Source organism: Lissotriton vulgaris, chromosome 5, assembly GCF_964263255.1.
Source record: "Lissotriton vulgaris chromosome 5, aLisVul1.2, whole genome shotgun sequence".
Classification (NCBI taxonomy): Eukaryota; Metazoa; Chordata; class Amphibia; order Caudata; family Salamandridae; genus Lissotriton; species Lissotriton vulgaris.
Window position 1 is genome coordinate 224,202,918 of NC_141693.1, and position 17,120 is coordinate 224,220,037.

At 47.7% G+C, this 17,120-nt stretch overlaps 1 protein-coding gene across 2 annotated transcripts; it reads left to right on the top strand.

The window, feature by feature from the left end:
- The first annotated feature begins 3,008 nt into the window (after nt 1-3,008).
- On the top strand, nt 3,009-7,035 carry LOC147710544 (uncharacterized). 2 transcript variants are annotated; one of them, XR_015295635.1, is made up of 3 exons: nt 3,009-3,107; nt 3,862-3,987; nt 5,783-7,035. XR_015295635.1 is itself a non-coding variant. In XM_086920023.1 (2 exons), exons 1-2 carry the CDS (start codon nt 3,849-3,851, stop codon nt 6,178-6,180), a joined length of 537 nt encoding a protein of 178 aa, XP_086776149.1. In that variant the 5' UTR covers nt 3,833-3,848; the 3' UTR covers nt 6,181-7,035. The 2 variants fall into 2 exon arrangements, 1 of the variants encoding a protein (XP_086776149.1); XM_086920023.1 differs by lacking the exon at nt 3,009-3,107 and having other exon boundaries at nt 3,833-3,987.
- The last annotated feature ends 10,085 nt before the right edge of the window (nt 7,036-17,120 follow it).

Consider the following 17,120-nt stretch of genomic DNA (forward strand, 5'->3'; position numbering starts at 1 on the left):
CTAATTAATGTGTCACTGAAAGAATTTAAAGTTCCAGCCTGGCACCTGCTTGTCTGCTCCTTTAGCTGTAAATCAGGACCTTTGTGGCATACAGTTAAGGTCAGAGCAGGGTCACACAATAGTTGCAAGCAGGCAACCGAATTCTGGAGGGCCCCCTCAGGAAGCAATACAAAGAATCGTTACAAATCATGAGGTTGACCTTTTGCACCTGCTCATTGCTTTTGCTTTTGCTGAAATCGTTTTGCGGTTTTTTTCGCGCTATTCGCGGGGCGCGGCGTCGTGCGAAACCGACCGCGGAAGCCGCCAATTCGTGCGAATGAGCATTTTATTTTTTTGCGGCTTGTTGTTTCGCTAGTTTTTTTGCAGTATTCGCGAGCCGCTTGCAGCGCAACACGCGAATTTACCCCAAGGTCGAGTACGGGCGCGGCCATTTTGTTTGCGTGACGTATTTCCGTTTCCGCCCGCTATGTATAATCTCGCGCAGTAAGCGCATTGCGAGTAGAGGTTCGCACGAGATCGCGCGGGAAATCTAGAGGTTCGCACGAGATCGCGAGGAAAATCTCGCGCGAACTGACTTTCGCGCTCGGAAACGGGCGCCGGCCATCTTGTTTTTCATTCATTTCCTGTGTCTGGGCATGGTGTTTAATCCTCTTGATATCTTTCCCATCCTTTGCTTGTTTTCAGTTTTTTTTTTACGATTTTGCTTCTTATCTATCCCTCTCTTTTCCTAGCTGTATATTTTTGTCTTTTCTGCTATTTTTCTTTACTTTTAAACTACTTTTGTAAACTCTTTTCTTTTCTTCTTCCCTATCCTATTCTTTCTTAATTTTCTACTTCTTCCTACCTTACCTGCCCAGACCATGGTCAAGCCAGGCGCCGTGAAGCTGCCCAGGCACTTGAGGGCCGCAGCGGCGGCGGGGAGTAGTGCTGGACCCAGTGGCAGGACAGCAGGCGTGAGATCGAGGGGGGAGCAGGTGACGCGCCGGGAGATATTCAGCCCGGAGGAAGTGGGCGCGCTGGTCTACTTCGTCCAGCGCCGCCTGCCCAGGACCATCGCGGGAGGCGGCAGGATCGCGGCCGGCGGCTATAACATGCGGGAGCGCCGGAAGCGGTGGGAGAAGGTGTGCTGGGCCATATCCCACCTCTACGGGGTCCAGCGCACCTACAGCCAGGTCACCCATCGCTGGACGGACCTCCTGGACCGCGAGCGCGACCTGCTGGACCAGCTCGGCTTGGAGATCCCCGGGCTTGGTGAGTAGTAGTAGCCATTGGCATTTAATCACTCACTACTATGATGTTTTCTCCTGCTCTGTGTTGTTGTATTGCAAATATTTGTTTTTTACATGGAGCAAGCCAATAATGCCGCTGATGACGATTACATTGTAGTTAAATTATATTTCAAAATCTTCTGTGCATTTCAGGTGCACTGCTCTCCTTCTCAGTGGGGTTGCTACTATGCTTATTTGTTTTCTATTTCGTGGTCTCATTGGCCTGAGTAACTATTATGTATGAGTGTACTTAACAGAACTGCGTAATGCTAGACACTAGGGGGCAGATTACATTTACAAGCCCCTTGCGCCACGTTTACGTTGCCTTGCGTGACGCAACAGCGGCGTAAACGTGCCGCATCCCTGCAAGTCATTTACAGCATGACGCATCTAGGGAGATGCGTCACGTTATAAAGCCATGGGCCTGCACCACAATGGGTGCGTTCCTAGTACGCAGGGTGGGCGGTCCAGCGGCTGTGCGCCTCGCAAAATTGCCTGCGTGAAATCTACAAGATTTAACGCAGGCACTTCTGCGACGCTGCTACGTCAATTCAATTCCTTATGTCTGCTCGAAGCAGGCGAAAGGACTGACACAGCATGTAAAGTATTGGGTGGCCCTGAGCATTACTGGAGTTGCATTGCGTTGGCGACGTGACTCCAGCGATGCGCCGCTCTTACGTGACGAGATGCGTCACGCAAGTGCCTACCCTTGCGCCAGGGCGCGCCGCATTGTAAATGAGGCACATCTGCCGTGTCGCAAGGGTAGTTTTGCGTGACGCATTTGATCTGGCGCATCTCTGGAGATGCGCCAGAACGCGTAAGTAAGTATGCCCCTAAGGGGCAGAATTGCAATTACCGTCGCATCCCTGCAAAGTAGCAGGGATGCGCCATTAATTGTGCGGCCCGCTACCACCACCAAACATGGTGCGCCGTATTTGCAATGCGGCTCCCCATGGGCCCAAAACGTCACCGAAGCTTTACTGCTGGAGTTGCGTCGCAACGATGGCGCAGCTCCATCAATGCTCTGGGGTACCCTATCTCCCCAATGCTGGGTCAAGCCGTACGTCTGCTTCAAGCAGGTGCAGGGTTTGTGTGACGCATCATTGTCCTAAAGGTGACTGATTGATATTTTGTAGATTTCCCTCAGCCACTATTAGGATGTGTTCCAGCGCAGGAATGCCCTCCCTTGCGCCGGAACGCCCCCTGATGGCGCAGGGCTTTATAACGGGATGCATCTCCCAAATGCGTCACGTTGTTATAATATTATACGCCGCACCATGGCGCCCTTTTTTGTTTAGCTGCTGCGTCACAAAAGTCACGCAAGAACGGCGCAAAAGAGCCGCAAGGGCTTAAATCTGCCCCTTCCTTTGTAACCCTGACAATAAGAAAAATAGTGGCGGTGGATTGATAGTTTGACTATTTAAATGACTGGTAATGTAGCAGGCAACTGTTAGTGTTGTCACTGATCTGACTGAAATCACAATGGAGTTTGTCTGTCACTTTGCGTCTTGCCTGCGGACTGCTGCCTGCCAGTCCTAGGTAAACGTTTCAGTACTTTGTTTAGTGAGTTACGTGACTTTCGAAGTCACAGGTCCGCAAATAAATAAAAAGTAACCATAATCAATATAATTTCGCGGAAATATTTTGTTATTGTTCTTTTGAAATGTTTGATTTGGTTGACATTGACAAGCAACAATCATCCATGTTTTCTGTTCTTTCTTTCATGTTGTACGTCAGCTCCCCCCAGGGGCGAGAGGAGGACACAGGAGCAGCAGGCGGCGGATGCTGTTCATCAACAGGGCCAGGATCGGGCAGGCGAGGGCTCCTCTGCTGGCCCCAGTAAGTTTTCATTTTAGACTAGTACCTATTTTTCCTAGCGTTCCTCATTTGAATTTTTTCAAAATTGTCTTTGCTCTTCTTGTAGACTGTATCTAAATTCTTATCCTGCCTCTACTATGACTCCCTGTGGTATTACTAGATTATTCTTATTAGTCTGTCTGTGTAGCTAACTAAGATTGCACGGTTGGCGAAACTCCCATGATTCTAGTCAGCAATAGCTCTATCAACTTAGTGCAGTCCTCTGGGATTGTCCATAATGTCTTTTGAAGTGTTCTATCTGGACTCATGCTTGCAAAAATTGCAAAACCTTTCGTTCAGTCACTCTAGTCTGGAGGACCAAAAAACACAGATTGTATTTAAATTTAAAAGCTTTATTAAAAGTAAACACATTTATTAAAATGAAGTCATAATAAAACTAAACGTTTAACTGATAATGGAAAAGTGGTTAGTGCTGACGATTAATTGAAGACATTTCTTGTGGTCGAGCCGAGCTCTCACCTGGTTTCAACTTGATCTTGTTGTTAGAAGTCCATCTTCTGTCTGTGTGGAGAAAAATGGTGCGTGTTAAAAAATCAGCCTTCATCAGTTGTGCCAAAAAGTGCAGCAAGACAACCTTCCCTGGAAAAAGGGACATTTTTTTTAACTTTAACGTAGACAGTCACAAATTACATTGTTTTCACATGTCTTCATTCCTAGACCAAATACTAGTGACTAGTGAGTGCTTTATTCTAAGATTCTTAAATGTACTTTGTAGGTGGAACATCTGGTGGCGGGGCCAGTGTGGTGGTGGTGCTCGACACGGAGGCGGAGGGCAATTCATCATCAGGGGAGGAGGCGGCGGCGCCGGATGTGAGAGTTGAGACGGTGGTGGCGGCCAGAGGTAAGCTCTTATATATTCCTTACTTATTGAGATTGAAGACTAGCTGGGAAGGCAAGAATATGAGATGCATGGCTGGGTGAATGATGAAGCAATGATGGGTGGAAGGACAACAGCCTGGGTGGGTGACACAGAAACTGTATGTGTCCATATACCTGGATCATGCTACTATCTGACTCTTAGATAGCATATGTGTATCTAGAGCAGGGGTACTCCTAGTACGGCCCGCGGGCCGGTGGTGGCCCGGCAAGCCTTCGTTGGCGGTGCGCTGACCTTGCAGACAATCACTGCTCCCCCGGCCCCCACAGAGCAGAGGCTTTTTTGTATTTCACCTGTTAGCGCCCCTGCATCTCCACTCTGACAATCACTGCTCCCCCGGCCCCCACAGAGCAGAGTGGAGATGCAAGGCCACAAAGAGGTGAAATAGAACTAAGCCTCTGCTCTGTGGGGCCGGGCAAGCAGTGATTGTCAGGGTGGAGAAGCAGGGGCGCTAAAACAAACAAAGCCTCAATAATATGTTAATGGTCTTTTAAAGACCTGTTAAGTACTTTGGTGTTGTTGTCTGTGTGTGCGCGTTGAGGAAGCGGTCTCAACCCGGGCTGAAGGCTGACACAGATAGACACACACACAGTGAGATGACAGAGGGAGAGGGAGGGCAGGAGGGAGAGAGAGATGGAGGGAGGGCAGGAGGGACAGCAGGAGGGAGAGAGATGTATGTAAATGCTGGGTCTGGTGGCTCAGTGGATGAGGGCATCTGCTGCAGGGACCTGTGTGCAACCTCATGGTCACAAGTTATCGTTTTGCTTTAGCCCCGCCCCCTCTGACTCCGCCCCCACCAGTGCGGCCCTCGGCCCCAAACTACACTGTAAATGTAGCCCCTGAGAGAAAGTTTGTGAGTACCCATGATCTAGAGAGAGTAGACGGTCAGTGGATGAACTAAGTGTAACTTTGAAGAGCATGTAACACTAACACTGCACCCGCACGTCCGTTCCAGTGTAGGAAAGGCAAGGAAAAGAACTTTTAATTTTGTCCAAATACTACCATAAATAGTAGCAGTAGTTTGTATTGCAAGCACTGCATAGATCCGGTTATTATGGTGGCCACTCCCTACCTCTCTTAATAAGTTTAGTAGTACTCAGTCATTCATGTGTGGGTGTATCACTGCCTGTCACTCAATAAAAAGCAAAGCACCTAAAGTCATCCCATATATAAGCAAAAACATCCCATGTGAAGTGATAGATAATCAGATTATTTATCTTCTTCAATTTTCCATTTCTAGTACTCATTTCCACTGTAGGGTGAAAGTTAAATTAATTAAGCAGTAGCCCTTGAGTTGTAACAGAGTATTCTCAGTGCCACCCGTAATAGAAAAGTAAGAGATTCACCACCTGCATGTACTGGACGGGTACAGTAACGCAACGGCAACGCAAGTCTAGGTCACTCCTCATGGCGTGCGTCTCTTTTTCTCGGGTGCAAGTTTACCGCGCTGGCATTATGCCGGCTTGCAGAAAATAACGTACCAATTTTCCAAAACAAGAGACAAGAAGAAGAATAAGACTGGTGTACTTTCATAGTCGACTCCAATGGAAGTCCACAGTGCTCATAGAATTTGTTCCTTAAACTCCCACTAATGTTAGAGCAAGGATGAAGAAGTGTGAGGTTAGATAGATACTGGCCTCAATAGTTATGTAATGCGCTTGCAAGTTGCTAGTTGTACTGCAGCACACATTTCTGCTGAATGATTGAGTTAATCTTAAAGAGCATTGGTTACAGACTATGTCTTTCTTTCTTCATATAGGTTCTCCTTCCAAACGAACAAGGAGGAAGGAGCTGGCTAGAGCGGCCCGGCAACGGAGAATCGAGGCCACTGTTGCGGAATATCGGCGGCTGGTGGCCCTGGAGGACGTGGAAAGTGTGCGGTCGACAACAACGACAACGTCGTCCTCCGTGGCCTCACCGGCTGCCACCGTGACCCAGCACAGTGGTCCACCGAGACTGAGCCGGGCTGCCAAAGGCAAACGCCACCGCCGAGCAGCAAGGCCAACAGCTGCTTCTCACAGGCCTTGCACCTGCAAGGCAGTGAAGGCACGCCTGCGCCGCACCACCCTGATGGTGTCCCGCCTTCAGCAGGAGCTCGCCTTGCTCCGCGAGGAGCATGATGCCCTGGCCCAAAAAGTGAACAGCATCCACCCATAGTGTCCCTTGCCCCTTTTTTAGAGACTTTTGGGGGGTGGGAATTGGGAGTTGGGTTTTTGGGGACTTTTGAAGGACAATCGTTGGGGTTAGGGAGGGTCTTGCGGGAGATTATTTTGTTAGGGATATAAATATACTTTTTCAAACTTTATCTGAGCATACCTGTTTTTTACTGCTTGCCTGGTGGGTGGGGGTTTAACGTTGACTGTTTTCCTGAAAGTTTAGTTCCATTTTCTTCCTTTAAGTGTAAATGCCCAAATGTTTTCAACACTAAGTGCCTCTCACAGACTAAGTGAAGTGAATCCAAGAGTCCTAGGACTTTAGTAGTACTACCTTCAGGCTCTCGTCTCTCGTACTAATACTCCATTATACCCCCAAACCACCAAACGCTTATCTTACCTGTAATTTGTGTTTGAAAGTAGGGCTAGGCCCAGGGCTGGCTCCACGGGAAACACCGAATAACGTTGGCAATCTTGGTCGGATAAAATTTCCTCATAGCGGTGGTAGTAGTGGTGTGACACAGTGGCAGTTGCATGCCTATGAAAAAAAAGAAAATGAAATCTGGTTTGTCCTCCTGAGCAATTCAACGGTACAACTGAGAATATAGCAGGTGACAGAAGTACAGTAGAGCAGTGCCACATTGTAGCCTAACAAATGGTAAAGTATAACTACTAATTCGGTTGAAGTTCTTTCACATTAGCAATGGTTCTTTGTCAAGCAGAGTAAGAATATATCATCGACAACTGTGGAAAGAAAGAATGCGACAGTACAGGGCCTGTGTGGAATTATTGATAACTATATTCAACATAAGGTCTCTGTAGCCAGATACCCGAGAGCCTTGCTGGTCACTATAAATCCATTCACAACAACACTCAATGGGGTTGGTCTGGAAGGTGTCACGTTTACTCCCCGTGATCCAGTCGATGCAAATATGGTTCCACCTCCAAATGTCACCAACACCCAGAAGTGTAAACACAGGGTGTTCGAGGCATTAGGCGAGGGAGAAAAATAACAAACTAAAATAAAAAATGTGGGATGGGTAAAGGTAGGGTCAGCAGGGAAAGGATACCTGTAAGAGAAGACAAGACAGGCATCAGTGAAGTGATGTCCTAACATACAAGGGTACTCTCATATAGTCTCACTAAATAGTCTGCAAGTCTCCCGCCTACTCATGGGAAATGTAGTTTCATAGTACGGTAGGCGCTTAGGGGCTGCGTAACCTGACAGAAGGTATAGTAGATAGAAAAGGAGAAATTGCTTTTTTTCTAGGTGTCCCCTCACTCACCAGGGTTGCCCCTTGGTGACATGCTTCATCATTGGGGCCATCCCAGTCCTCTACGGCCTGGGGCGTGCTGCGACTTGCGAATTACGTAGGAGCACTTACAAATGACTATGTGTGGTGCAGATAGTGGAGTGGACTAAGTGATGTGTTAAGGGATCAATGTAGAAGCCGAGAGAGAGCAAAGAAATGCAGTCACAGTCAGAGAAAAAGGCAAGGGATACTGTATCTATGTGGTTGTAGTGGTCCTGTTGGAAGTGGTAAGTAAGTTGCCCGCAGAAAAAAAATCCTCCTATTAGCGGCACTCCTCCATTGCAGCCGACGCTTCGTCCACCGATGTTGGTCACCAGAAGACACCCTGTCCACTGCCTGCCTGATGCTGAATTGTGGCTCGCTACTGTGAAGCCTGACTCCATCCTTTTTTCCCCATTGCAGAGACTGAAACCCGGCCTGTAATTATTCAACGAAAAACAGGAAGTGATATAATATTACAACACCACTGATAAATAAATATAAGGTATGTAGGCTGTGGAGTGCAAAAAGTCACAATTTGTTTTTCCTAGTAGACAGACAGTACAATGTTTTTGAAAGTGCGTACTCTGAGTCACCTTTTGAAGGATAAGTAAGTATGGGCAAATTAATGTAGCGGATCTTGCCCCTCAAGCTAGGTGTACTGTAAACTGTGTTTTAGAACAAAAATAGATCTTCCTAGCAGTGCTCCCACCCAAAAAACGAGGCCTAGCAGAAAACTGGAGACAAAACTTACTTTGAAAGTAAAAGTAGGCCGAAGTACCCTAATTACCCATTACCCCCCGTGGATTGTATTCAAACCACTTGCAAGCAACCAAGCAAAAGTAGCCATAGCCAGCATCGCTCCAAGACTCGAAATCCCCCCCACTCAAACACATGCAATAGAAATACTGCTAACCCTAACGAACCCTAAGTTAAGAATAGTGGCAAAGGCTTTCTTTAACTATGCCAAATCCCCCCTTTCCCACCATGGATTTTCTTCAAATGACTTGCAACCAAAATTACACATTCTCACGAGTGCTCTAAGACCCCAGAACTCAGTTTGAAAAATCTAGAACACCCCGATACACATGCAATCCTGCTGCTAGGGCTAACCCTAACGAACCCTAAGTTACAAAAAGTGCCAAAACTAAAGGCTTTTCCGCGCGGATTTTGTCCCAACCACTTCTACCCGGTATTAGACCTTCCCAGGAATGCCCCAAGACCCGGCAACCCACCCGCCAAGAAGCATAACACCCCCAAACAGGCCAAAAGCAAAATCTCATACTTGCAATATTTCTGGGCCTTCGGTCCAAACGCGCTGCGTAGCTAGGCCATAAGTCGGGGTTGGCACGACGGATTTCCTGAAAAGCAAATGCAATCAAGATTAGAGTGTCCCAGCAGTGCTCCCAGACCACGAAACTCACCCGCAAACAGACGGAACCCCCCCTAAGAGCACCTCAAAGGCAAGCAAGTCATCAAAAACACAAAAAAAATTCCGCCTGGGATTTGGTCCAAAACACTTTTATCCGGTATTAGAGCTTCCCAGCAATGGCCCCAGAGCCGTCAACCCAGGAGAAAACGAGTAGAAGACCCCCAAACAGCCAAAGAGCAAAAGTACAAAAATGGGGACTTAGTCACTTTTTCACAAATTTCCCAAATCACTCCGCGCGCGCTCTGCAGCTAGGCCCTAAGTCCCCTCAGCCACCATGGATTTGCTTCAAACCTCTTGCAAAGTAAAGTATATATAGCCAGCAGTGCTCCCACACCACGAAACTCACCCGCAAACACCAGGAAGCCCCCCAAACAGGCCCCCGAAAACGCTACATAGAGCAAAATGTCAGAAATAGCCCAAAAAAAAATCGGCCTGGATTTTGTCCCAACCACTTCTACCCGGTATTAGACCTTCCCAGGAATGCCCCAAGACCCGGCAACCCACCCGCCAAGAAGCATAACACCCCCAAACAGGCCAAAAGCAAAATCTCATACTTGCAATATTTCTGGGCCTTCGGTCCAAACGCGCTGCGTAGCTAGGCCATAAGTCGGGGTTGGCACGACGGATTTCCTGAAAAGCAAATGCAATCAAGATTAGAGTGTCCCAGCAGTGCTCCCAGACCACGAAACTCACCCGCAAACACCAGCAAGCCCCCCAAACAGGCCCCCGAAAACGCTACATAGAGCAAAATGTCAGAAATAGCCCAAAAAAAAATCGGCCTGGATTTTGTCCCAACCACTTCTACCCGGTATTAGACCTTCCCAGGAATGCCCCAAGACCCGGCAACCCACCCGCCAAGAAGCATAACACCCCCAAACAGGCCAAAAGCAAAATCTCATACTTGCAATATTTCTGGGCCTTCGGTCCAAACGCGCTGCGTAGCTAGGCCATAAGTCGGGGTTGGCACGACGGATTTCCTGAAAAGCAAATGCAATCAAGATTAGAGTGTCCCAGCAGTGCTCCCAGACCACGAAACTCACCCGCAAACACCAGCAAGCCCCCCAAACAGGCCCCCGAAAACGCTACATAGAGCAAAATGTCAGAAATAGCCCAAAAAAAAATCGGCCTGGATTTTGTCCCAACCACTTCTACCCGGTATTAGACCTTCCCAGGAATGCCCCAAGACCCGGCAACCCACCCGCCAAGAAGCATAACACCCCCAAACAGGCCAAAAGCAAAATCTCATACTTGCAATATTTCTGGGCCTTCGGTCCAAACGCGCTGCGTAGCTAGGCCATAAGTCGGGGTTGGCACGACGGATTTCCTGAAAAGCAAATGCAATCAAGATTAGAGTGTCCCAGCAGTGCTCCCAGACCACGAAACTCACCCGCAAACACCAGCAAGCCCCCCAAACAGGCCCCCGAAAACGCTACATAGAGCAAAATGTCAGAAATAGCCCAAAAAAAAATCGGCCTGGATTTTGTCCCAACCACTTCTACCCGGTATTAGACCTTCCCAGGAATGCCCCAAGACCCGGCAACCCACCCGCCAAGAAGCATAACACCCCCAAACAGGCCAAAAGCAAAATCTCATACTTGCAATATTTCTGGGCCTTCGGTCCAAACGCGCTGCGTAGCTAGGCCATAAGTCGGGGTTGGCACGACGGATTTCCTGAAAAGCAAATGCAATCAAGATTAGAGTGTCCCAGCAGTGCTCCCAGACCACGAAACTCACCCGCAAACACCAGCAAGCCCCCCAAACAGGCCCCCGAAAACGCTACATAGAGCAAAATGTCTGAAATAGCCCAAAAAAAATCGGCCTGGATTTTGTCCCAACCACTTCTACCCGGTATTAGACCTTCCCAGGAATGCCCCAAGACCCGGCAACCCACCCGCCAAGAAGCATAACACCCCCAAACAGGCCAAAAGCAAAATCTCATACTTGCAATATTTCTGGGCCTTCGGTCCAAACGCGCTGCGTAGCTAGGCCATAAGTCGGGGTTGGCACGACGGATTTCCTGAAAAGCAAATGCAATCAAGATTAGAGTGTCCCAGCAATGCTCTCAGACCATGAAACTCACCCACAAACAGACGGAACCCCCCCTAAGAGCACCTCAAAGGCAAGCAAGTCATCAAAAACACAAAAAAATTTCCGCCTCGGATTTGGCACAAACCACTTTTAGTGCTTCCCAGCAATGGCCCCAGACCCGTCAACTCACCTGCAAAGAGGTAGAACAACACCCCCACAAGTGCTGAGTCTTTCTTCATTGGGCGTAAACCAGCCCTCTGCTTTGATGGAAATAGGAGTCTGGAGGAGGAGGATAGAGGAGCATGTTCTTCTGAACTTGTGAACCTGAGGAATGCAGACTGCGGCACCTTCAAATAAATTAGCAAACAAGTGAAGACAGTTCTGCTGATGGGCTTGTCTTTGTGATAATCTGATTAAAGTTTGAATTATATTAACTGTGCACAACAAAGAAAGACAGACACACAGGAATAAAAGTGAATAAGGATGAAAAAGAAAGTTATTGATTCGTTGTCTCATTTTCAGGGCTCGAAGTCGGAATCACGGTCCAGGAATAAGAATAAGGCTTCGTCATCATACTCTGCGAATTCAGCCCGGGTGAGGTCAGTGCCACCTGACAGAGTAGAAATTCCCTCATCTATGGTGCTGGCCACCTCCTCTTCATCCGGCACGCTCTCTCGTACTCTTATATCTGGTGGTATGAGGTGCTGATTCATCTTGATCATTGTTAACCTCTCCACATTTTTGGGCGAGAGGCGGCTCCGTTTGGGAGTTACAATCCCACCAGCCGCACTGAAAACCCGTTCAGAAGACACACTTGCGAGTGGGCAAGACAAGTAGTTTAAAGCCAGGTTGGTGAGCTGTGGCCACAATTCTTTTTTCCCATGCCAATACGCCAATGGGTCAGAATTAACATAGACCTCTGTGGAGTCATTCAGATAGTCCTTCACCATCGACTCAAGGTCCTCCTCCAAGGTTCCTCCACTTTGCGTAGCTCTTGCTGTGCCTCTGGCCTTTTGAGAACCAAACCCACGCAGAGCTAGCCAATCCTCTTCAGCCTCCAATGTTTCTGCTGTCTTTCGTGCAGATGATGCGGTTGCCGGTGTCTTTAACGGCTGAGAGGTCACTTGTGCCACAGCCACAGGTGCAGAAGTGGATTGTTTTGACTGGGGATGGCCTGCTGATGTACTGCCATTTCCTTCAATTTCCAGCCGTTCTGTTTCAAACTTCTTGGCTGACAAGGCTAGCCAACGTTTGTACTTTGTAACATCTTCATCAGCAAAAGAAAAGAATGCTCTGCCTGCCAGCGCCTTTTTGTAGCGTGGATCCAGAATAGTAGCACAAATGTAATGCTGTTCTGAGTGGATCTTTTGAAGACGTTCATCACCTTGTAGGAGCTCTAATAATTGCTCAGCCAGAAGCAAAGAAGAGCCTTTCTTTTTGTCATCTTTTCGAAACACAGAACACACCTCCTTCAGTTGGTCCTCCAGCATGTACAACAATGGGATAGCTTTTCCCAAATTAGAGTCCTCCTTGCTGACTGCACGCGTGAAGACCTCAAAAGGACGAAGCATGCGTGTTAGGCTTTCAACTATGTTCCATTGCGGCCCACCCATCCTCAGCTCCTCTATACCCTCTTTCAAGAAATATTGATCGAGTTGCGTATACTGCTCATACAGACGCTCAAGCATGTAGAAGGTTGAGTTCCAACGTGTTACCACCTCCTGGATGAGTGCTTTCACTGGCATTTGACATTGATATAGCATGCTCCTCAGCTGCTTGCGGGCCTTAAAAGAATGCCTGAAATGCTTGCAAATTTTTCGGCAGTTCTCCAATACACTGGACGCTGCACTGAGTTTATTACCCAAGAATTTTTGGACAACCAGGTTTATACAGTGCGCCAAACACGGCACTCTGAAATAGTAACCGTCCCTCATGGCCTTAACTATATTGGAGCCATTGTCCGTGGAAACATAACCAACCTTGCGTTTTAGTGGGGACAGACAGTTAAGGACCTTTGTGTTAAAGACATCCAAAATGTTTTCTGCTGTGTGACGTTTATCCAAACCAAACATGGCTAGTGTTGCATGTTTCCGAGCACCTTTAAAAACAATGTTAGTGTCAACACCTGAGTTTAGCTTTGCTTTAGCCCCTGAAAAAGAGACCCAGTGTGCAGTGATGCACATGTAATCAGCGCCTGCGCCACTGCTCCACATGTCTGTTGTCAGATGTATAGTGTGAACAGCACTCTTCTGCAAAGCTGCCCCAATCGCCTTCAGAACATCTTCATGTAGTGCTGGAACCGCAACTCGGGCAAAATAGAACCGGCTAGGAACCTTCCATTTAGGGCAGAGCGCTGCCACTAATTCTAGAAAACCAACCCCTTCGACAAAAGAAAAAGGGAGAAGGTCCAGAGCTAGCATTTTAGCCAGCTTAGTGTTATACAGACGGGTCATTGGGTGGTTGCGTTCATATTGCGCTTCTGTAAACAACATCTTTTTAATGTTGCCCTGGACCAATGATTTACGGGATGATGATCTCTTCGACCCAGTTACGCTCGCTGATGAACTTTTCCGCATTGATGTCTCACTCTCTCCCACACTCTTAGTGTGGCTCCCATGGGGTGTGCTGCTGACATGGGAACTGGGTGTAAGTGAAGTGTTTGGATCGTCTTCTTCTACCTCCTCGTCATCAGCAGATGACAAATCAACGTTTTCATTACGTGCAATTCCGGCTTTCTTGACCGCCTCTAGGTGCGGAAACCATTCGACAGGGTGCCTTCTCTCAAGATGACCTCTCTGGCCTCCGGTACCATAGTTAGAACCAAGCTTACCACGACTATATCGAAGCTTACAAAGGCTACAAATGGCTACGTTTTCCTTTTTTGGGCAAACACTAAAGAAGTCCCAAACTGGAGACTTGAAATGTCTTCGGGGGCCGCCGCCCGAGGAGGCGTCGATACTGGTGGTGGTGGTCCTGCTGCTAATGACAGATGAAGTGGAGGATGTGGATTGCCGAACTTCAGTACGTTTTGCACTTTCACCACCACGAATTGAGGTCGAGGACGAGGTGGGTACCTTCTTGCGAGGAAGAAATATGGAAGCGGTAGGTTTTGGTGTACTACTTAACTCCAAATCTAATGATTCCATTTCCATTGCCTCCTCGCCGACATCATCATCACGCTCAGCAGCTTCTCGGGATAGGGTCAAAATGTCTCTTTGCTGCATGCCCGGTGGGGCTGCAGTGACCTTTGTGATGACTGGCTCGTCGTCATCGTGAGAGGCTTCATCACCAGCAGTATCTGTCACTTCTTGTTGAGCCTCATCACACTCCATAGGTTTGAGTTTTTGGACGACCTTCCTTTTACGCTTAGGTACCGGTGGCAGATCATGGTGTGCCTCTGCCTCACTGTCAGACCGCAGTTGTCGTGGTTCCCAAGACAGATCACTTGCACCAGAACGAGGTGGGCTTGAAGAAGATGTAGACACCCCCCTTGATCTTTTCCTTGCTAGGGATGTGGAAGACAATGAATGATCATCAGGAGGAGTGGCTTCCAATGATACCTCAGCTTCATTGTCGATTTCCAAATTTGCCCCTACTTCGGGAGGAACAACTATTGTGGGCACTTGTGAACGTCCATGCACCTTTGCTTGCGCATCTCCTTTTGCTGCCTCTCCTTCCACATGTACTTGGGCGTGTACTTGCACATGGTGTTGTTGTTGCGGCTGTGGTTGTTCAACACTTGTCAGATGAGTTACAACAACCTGTGTTGATTCAGGGACATTGCTGCTACTTTCTTGCGATGAGCCAACATCACTGGTCGATGGTGATTGGAGAAGTACACTGACTGCCTCTGAAGCACTCAAGGGCTTTGACTTAAGTTGGCGTGGTGGTGGAGGCACTGAACCCAATGGAGCAGGGGTGCTGCTCTCAGGTTGGTCCCCAGCAGATCCTGCTGCTGCAGGCGTACTTTTTCTTTTGCTCCCAAAAAAAGTGGCGGGTGACACACCAGCCTCCTTGGTAACTTGCTTCTTCTGCTCCTTACTAGCAACTTTCTTGCTAGAGGAGCTACGGAGAACTTTCTTTGGGGCCATCTTCTTCAGAGCAGGTCAGACAGCAGGCCGCAGTTGCACGAATTGTAGAGTTGTCTGAGGCCAGACGTGACGTCGCGTGACGTTATGCTGCACACACACACCGCTGCAGGACTTCTTCCTGGCACTGGTGGTTCTCTTGAGTCTTGTGCACCTAAAAAAAATGGAAGACAGAGGAACATCAGTTCAGTTATAGAGCACAAAAAAATCGAAAAACACTGCAAAATCAGCACAATCCCAATCCATCCATGCCCTCCATAATGTTTAAATTCAAGACAACCCACAGAAAGACTAGGCCCATGCAAGACTCACTACCCCTGGGCATAAATAAAGGTTGAAAAGTAGGCAAAATGGTTGGAGGCCTAACAACAAAGCCTGCATTCAAAATGGCCACTTGCCTGCCAAGCACATGGCCAGTGCCTGTAGCTGCACTCAAAATGGCCACCAGCCACATGGCATGTCCCTCCCCATGAACACCCCCAAAAATCGAAAAACACTGCAAAATCAGCACAATCCTATTCCATCCATGGCCTCCATGATGTTTAAATTCAAGACAGCCCACAGAAAGACTAGGCCCATGCTAGACTCAAATACCCCTGGTGAAAAGGCCCCAACAACAGGTCAAAAATCGAAAAACACAAAATTGTACAAAAAAAAAAAATCGAAAAACACAGAAAAATCAGCACAATCCCAATTCATCTATGGCCTCCATGATGTTTAAATTCAAGACAACCCACAGAAATACTAGGCCCATGCAAGACTCACTACCCCTGGCATAAATAAAGGTTGAAAAGTAGGCAAAATGGTTGGAGGCCTAACAACAAAGCCTGCATTCAAAATGGCCACTTGCCTGCCAGCACATGGCCAGTGCCTGTAGCTGCACTCAAAATGGCCACCAGCCACATGGCATGTCCCTCCCCATGAACACCCCCAAAAATCGAAAAACACTGCAAAATCAGCACAATCCCATTCCATCCATGATGTTTAAATTCAAGACAGCCCACAGAAAGACTAGGCCCCATGCACCACTCACTACCCCTGGTCAAGGCCCCAACAACAGGTCAAAAATCGAAAAACACAAAATTGTACAAAAAAAAAAAATCGAAAAACACAGAAAAATCAGCACAATCCCAATTCATCTATGGCCTCCATGATGTTTAAATTCAAGACAACCCACAGAAATACTAGGCCCATGCAAGACTCACTACCCCTGGCATAAATAAAGGTTGAAAAGTAGGCAAAATGGTTGGAGGCCTAACAACAAAGCCTGCATTCAAAATGGCCACTTGCCTGCCAGCACATGGCCAGTGCCTGTAGCTGCACTCAAAATGGCCACCAGCCACATGGCATGTCCCTCCCCATGAACACCCCCAAAAATCGAAAAACACTGCAAAATCAGCACAATCCCATTCCATCCATGATGTTTAAATTCAAGACAGCCCACAGAAAGACTAGGCCCCATGCACCACTCACTACCCCTGGTCAAGGCCCCAACAACAGGTCAAAAATCGAAAAACACAAAATTTTACAAAAAAAAAAATCGAAAAACACAGAAAAATCAGCACAATCCCAATTCATCTATGGCCTCCATGATGTTTAAATTCAAGACAACCCACAGAAATACTAGGCCCATGCAAGACTCACTACCCCTGGCATAAATAAAGGTTGAAAAGTAGGCAAAATGGTTGGAGGCCTAACAACAAAGCCTGCATTCAAAATGGCCACTTGCCTGCCAGCACATGGCCAGTGCCTGTAGCTGCACTCAAAATGGCCACCAGCCACATGGCATGTCCCTCCCCATGAACACCCCCAAAAATCGAAAAACACTGCAAAATCAGCACAATCCCATTCCATCCATGATGTTTAAATTCAAGACAGCCCACAGAAAGACTAGGCCCCATGCACCACTCACTACCCCTGGTCAAGGCCCCAACAACAGGTCAAAAATCGAAAAACACAAAATTTTACAAAAAAAAAAAATCGAAAAACACAGAAAAATCAGCACAATCCCAATTCATCTATGGCCTCCATGATGTTTAAATTCAAGACAACCCACAGAAATACTAGGCCCATGCAAGACTCACTACCCCTGGCATAAATAAAG